This window comes from Lipotes vexillifer, unplaced genomic scaffold (assembly GCF_000442215.2).
Source record: "Lipotes vexillifer unplaced genomic scaffold, Lipotes_vexillifer_v1.1 scaffold150, whole genome shotgun sequence".
Lineage (NCBI taxonomy): Eukaryota > Metazoa > Chordata > Mammalia > Artiodactyla > Lipotidae > Lipotes > Lipotes vexillifer.
The window spans coordinates 5490614-5496263 of NW_006792921.1; the positions used below are offsets into that span (position 1 = coordinate 5490614).

The 5650-nt window shown below is 39.5% G+C and overlaps 1 protein-coding gene across 1 annotated transcript in view; it reads left to right on the plus strand.

Moving 5' to 3' along the window:
* Positions 1-5085, plus strand: part of PLEKHA8 (pleckstrin homology domain containing A8) — a 71660-nt gene extending 66575 nt beyond the window's left edge. The window contains exon 14 of the mRNA XM_007466096.1: positions 4833-5085. Coding sequence (XP_007466158.1) covers positions 4833-5030 — 198 coding nt within the window. The 3' untranslated portion in view covers positions 5031-5085. The remainder of the gene's footprint in view (positions 1-4832) is intronic.
* Positions 5086-5650: the final 565 nt, after the last annotated feature.

Here is a 5650-nt window from a genome sequence, read left to right on the forward strand (position 1 = left end):
ACTCTTTCCTTCCTTGCGTGATCTAGGAAGAGCACACACCTGAGAATCATAGTCCCCTGGACAAATCACTTAGCCTGCTTTGTAAAATAGAAGGAGAAGCTGGCCCCTTTATGTCAGCAGTAATACTCTGTTATTCTGTCATCTGGGGAGAGGTCAGCCTTAGTCAGGTGCCGCCATGAAAAGGCGGAGTCTCGTGTGGTGGTACAGTAGGAAATGTCATAGAATATGAGTGTTGTTTGGAAGGTCGGGAGATTAAAAATAGCCTTGCAGATGATGGTCTTTTACTAACTTAAAGCATGGGAGACATCATTTGCCTAAGGTAAGAACTGTTCAGGTCATGATTTACTAGGAGGCAGGTAAAGAAAGTGGGAAGAATTTACCGTGGAAGAAATCAAATTTTAATGAAAATGAAACATTTTTGAAAGCATAGAGATGACTAGCTCTATGTCCTGCTGTTCACTGGAATAGGAGCCAGACCAGTTGCAGCCACTGACTGCTCACACTTACCTTCAGTGCATGTTTAATAACATAATAATAGTTACCATTTGGCTGTTGGACACTTACTGTGTACCAGGCACTGTGCCAGGTACTTCTGTGTTCACTATCTTTGGTAATCCTCAGCATTAACCCCCACTATTTTACAAGTTCAGAACTGTTTGTTCCAGTCCCAGAGTGAGGCAGTGGCAGAGTCCAGGTCTAAACCCAGATCTGCTGTCTCCAAGGCTGGTGCTCATCCCACACATCACAGCTCTCCACAGTGAAGACAGAATAACTGAGAAACTGCTAGTGAGAAATTAGGCAAAGGATGCTGCTGCATTCATCAGTCTCCCTGAGTAAATACTGTGATTGCCTGCAGGTGCCTGACACCCGAGTTCCCTTGGTGAGATGACAAAGCATAAAAATACTGAGTTGCACCATTTATAAGAAACATAAATGTGGTTTGGGGTTGTTGTTTTTTTTTCAGTATAGAGGGCAGAGTTTAATCCTGAAATATTATTGATGATCCAAGATGTTGCCAACAAGAATGAAGCTATAGCACAAAATTTATCATAAGCATGAGTCTTTAAAAGAGCATTTTAACTTACAGGATTTTTCCCAATATATAGTAATTTAGACTCATTGTAAAAGAAAATTTTTTTTAATTATGGAAGAATAGAAAGGGTAAAAGTTAAAATTGTCCATAATCTCACCACTCTATAATAAGGATTTTTAACATTTTTGTGTTTTACCTTCTTAGCTCTTATTTTCATATACTTTTACATGTTCTCTTCAATATGGTTCTATTTCATTTCATATATTTATATAAATATCTACTTGTAGATACTTATATTTTTATATTTACATGTTTATTTTATGTGTATAATTATCTTTATTTTGTATACCTACTCTGTATATGCATATAAATTTTTTTGACATTTAGCTGGTTGTATAATTTTGTATTCTTTTTCTCCACTTTTTAATTTTTTATATTTTCTAGTTTTATTGAGAAATAATTGACATACATTACTGTATGTTTAAGGTGCACAGCATGATGGTTTGATTTACATGCATTGTGAAATGCTTACCACAATAGCTTCAGCTAACATCCATCTTCTCATATGGATACAATTCAAAAAAAAGAAAGGAAAAAATTTTTCTCCTTGTGATGTGAACTCTTAGAATTTACTCTTGAAACAAGTTTGCTGTGTATCCAACAGCAGTGTTAGCCGTAGTCTTCCCCACTTATTTTTAGGGACTGCATAATATTTCCCTAGTATGGAGGTACCATAATGTATTTGCCCAAATCTCTGTGTTGGAAATTTCAGCTGCTTCTAAATTTGTTTTTACAGACAGAACAGCATCTGTTTTTATGCAGATTTGACTAAAACTGTTATTTCCTCAAAATAGGTTCCTAGAAGTAGAATTGCTATGTCTAATACCAAGAAACTACAGCCACAACTTAGGATTGGAGCACTTACCATGCACTAGATGTTGTTCTAAGTGCTTTACTTACATAAAGTTATTAATCTCATAACTCTGAGGTAGGTTCTCTTATTTTCCCTGCTCATAGACAAAGAAACCTGAAACACATAGAGGTGAGGTAATACACTCAAAGTTATAGAGTAAGAACATTTTGAAGACTTGATATTATTGCCAATAGTTTTTCAAGTTGCTGGTTTTTAAGAAAATAGATTATGTTGAGCATTTGGCAACAGCCTTATCACTAGAGGAGCTACCTTTCAGTGTCTCTCCTGTTATTCTCTAAGTCATCCCTACTTTGGAAAGTTTATTGAGTTTTCTAATGTGCTAATTAAAATTATCAGGGGCAAATTCATTTAACTAATCCTGGTTGCTCAGGGAAATGGCTTTTATGCTCAAGGAATTTGACTTATGTACCAGACAAATAGTGAACTTTTATCTTCAAACAGTTACCATCTGTGGAACTGATGGCCAGTCTAGGCTCTGCCTCTTTCTGTGGCTCCATTTTGGCTTCATCTTCAGCTGAGTTCTGTCATTGTTTCCCAAATAGACTCGGCTACGTCACAGACCACTAGGAGTCTTTGAGAAATCTGTAGTCCTGGGTTCCACTCTGGAAAAACTTTAAAATTTTTTTCTTTTACTTAAATATGTATACACACAGAGTTTTGTTTTGTTTTTTATCACAGAGTCCAAAAAGGTTATAACAAAAAATAGCAGTTTGTTCCGTACTTCTCAGACTCACTAAAAGAGGCTGCCACTTTCAACTGCTTTGACTATTTCTTCCAAAACCTCTGTAATTCTAAAACTATTTACTGTTCTTTGTGGACTTATCAATGTTAATTACTGTTGATTTCTGTTATAGGTTAGAAATTAGCTCTCTTAGACCTTACTGTCACTACCTCACCTCCCCTGCCTCCACCTTCCCTATATAATTATATCACAAGGTAACATTATGACGATGAGCCAGAATTCTGTGATGTTTTTCGTTCTTTCTTACATGAGGTTTACATTTTTCCCCGTACCATCAGATTTCTCAGATCACCATCATTCTGAACTCGTGAATGTATCAGATTATCTGTATTTTTTTTTCTTGCAGTTGAGCCCTTCCAGCACTTTCTAAAGTCTTCTTCTAGTCTAAATTGTTGTACTGCTATTGCCCTAGGACTTTTCTTCACAGGGTTTCCTATATTGCATCCCCACCTCACCCTAATTCCATTTCCCAAGTCCTATGACTTCCTATTTCTTGATCCAATCCCTTCTTTTGATGGTATCCAAACTCTAGTAGCTTCCTAAGAAAGGGTGCAAGGGAGCTGAATTTTTGAGTTCCTGAAACTGTCTTTATTCTGCCCCTTTTTTCCTAGAGTGTTGCTTTGGCTGGTATAGAATTCTAGGTTAATAGTAATTTTCCCTCAGTACTCTGAAGGCATTCCTCTGATGTCCTCCAGCTTCCAGTGTTACTGTTGTAAAATCTAATGTGCCACTGTGTATAAACTGTTCCTCACCTCCTTCTAGATGCTTTTAGGATCTGTTCTTTATGCCCACATTCTAAAATTTCACTGTGTTCTCCTTTTGGTCTTTACCATTCATTCTGCTGAGCAGTTGGATAGGTCTTTAAATCTGGAGACTCATATCCTTCAGTTCTGGGAGATTTTCTCACATTATATTTTTGGACAGTTGCCTTCCCTTCATTCTCTGCTCTCCCTGTACCCCTGTCATTATTTGAGTATTCATTATGTGCCAGGCAGTGGAATAAACACATCCTACATGTCCCATTAATCCCTCAAATAAGGAAAGTGCTATCAGTCATCTTCTATAGATGAGGAAACTGAGGTTCTAGGAGTTTAATCACCTTGCTTAAATTCCTCAAGCTAATATGTAAAAGGTTGGGGATTCAGCTCCAGGTCTCCTCACCCACGCCTGTGCTTTAACCACTGCATAATGCCAGTCACTTTCCAGTTGCAAAAAAGGAGAGGGTTGATTCTCAAAAGACTTTCAATGTAAGGAAGCTCAAAGAAGCAACTGCAGAATGATTATTCAAGATTCCAAAATGTCTCCAGAGAACTCAGCACAGCCAACCCAGTAGGTGCCAGATAGCAGATTTTAGCAAGCTTAGGGAACAGTTGGCCTGCAAAGGGAGGGGAGCTATAAGGAGCTTAGGAAATCTTCCATCAGGGAAGCAGTGTGGTTGGTGGTGTAGTTGAAAAAGCATAGAGACGATTCTAAGTTCAGATCCCAGCCCTGGCGCTCACTAGCTGTGTGATGTCTCTCTGTCAAATAGGAATGTAAATTATACAGGGTTCTTACAAAGATTAACTGGGATAAAATACGTTAAAGCATCAGTGTACAAGCAGACAACAAATGTTAACCCCCTTCCTTTTTAGAAAATATTCGAGACTACAAAGGAAATATCCATGTAGGGGGAAATAGGAGACACGCAAAGAAAGTACATGGAGATGAGATACAAATAGGATGGTGAGACGCCCTGCCAGGCTGGCCATGTGCCGACAAAGACTATGGTAGCAGCATGCATGCAGGTCATCCTGAGCACTCAACCAGAAGAGGCTGGATCACTGTGAATGAGAAAGGAGCTTTTCTCAAACTGTTTTTCTCTCAGCATTCCCTGACTCGATGGGATTATGCATCCTGAAGATGGCCCAAGAATATACTTACTTCTTCTAGCCTTAAAGTGATTTGGTGCTTGAAACATAATTTTAGAGTCCATGAGCTGAAAGGCTGTATGCCTTTTTTTTTCACTCTTGCTCCCCTCAGCTCTGTATGTGTGTGAGTGTGTGTGCACGCATGCGCTTGTGCATGAGTATAATGTGCAAGAGAGCGAGCCGTGGTGCAGCTTCTCACGGGCAATTCTTTTGCAGTTAGCTCTGAGGGCAGCTCCATCCTATGAAGATTTTGTGGCTGCATTAACCATTAAGGAAGGCGACCACCAGAAAGCAGCTTTCAGTGTTGGGATGCAGAGGGACCTCAGCCTTTACCTCCCCGCCATGGAAAAGCAGCTGGCGATACTGGACACTTTATATGAGGTCCACGGACTGGAGTCTGACGAGGTGGTATGATGTCTGCAGGGCAGCTCCGCCTCCTAACTTCAGGGAATAAAGTTCGCTAAAGTGTTTCGTTGCCCTACTTAATTTCCAGCAGCAGCTTCAGTCCTCTCCAATCCCTTACTTGGGGGGATGGAGAGCAGGAGGCAAAGCCTAGTGCTTTTATGTATAATTTTTTAAGTGCATATATGTTTTGTGTGTTTAAAAATCAAGGTGCTATATATTCAGTTCAAAGGGCCTCCTGGAAACCAAATTATAGCTGTCACACAGACGTGAACAGCGAGTTATAAGAGCAGATTTGACAAATGAATTTGTTAGTATTGTGTTTTGCTTTTAGTTTTAATGGGCCACCCAAACCCAAGCTGAAAATGAGCAATTTTTTTATCAAGGACTGTAACTCATAGCCAGTGTTTCAATCAATTTAGAATTAGACTAAAAATTTAGAGGGAGCGCAGCCCCTTTGTTGAAGCTATTGAAATGTAGAGTTTGCTCTTCCTAGAGCCTAGAGGATTCCTAGAATCCTCTTCTCTGCGGCTCTGTGGGCCAGAAGAGCCTGTGTAGTCAGTGTGTCCGGGGCGTTGGTGTGACCAAGCAGTGCCATCCCTGTTTATGGGCCAGGAGACTGGCTCTGAAGA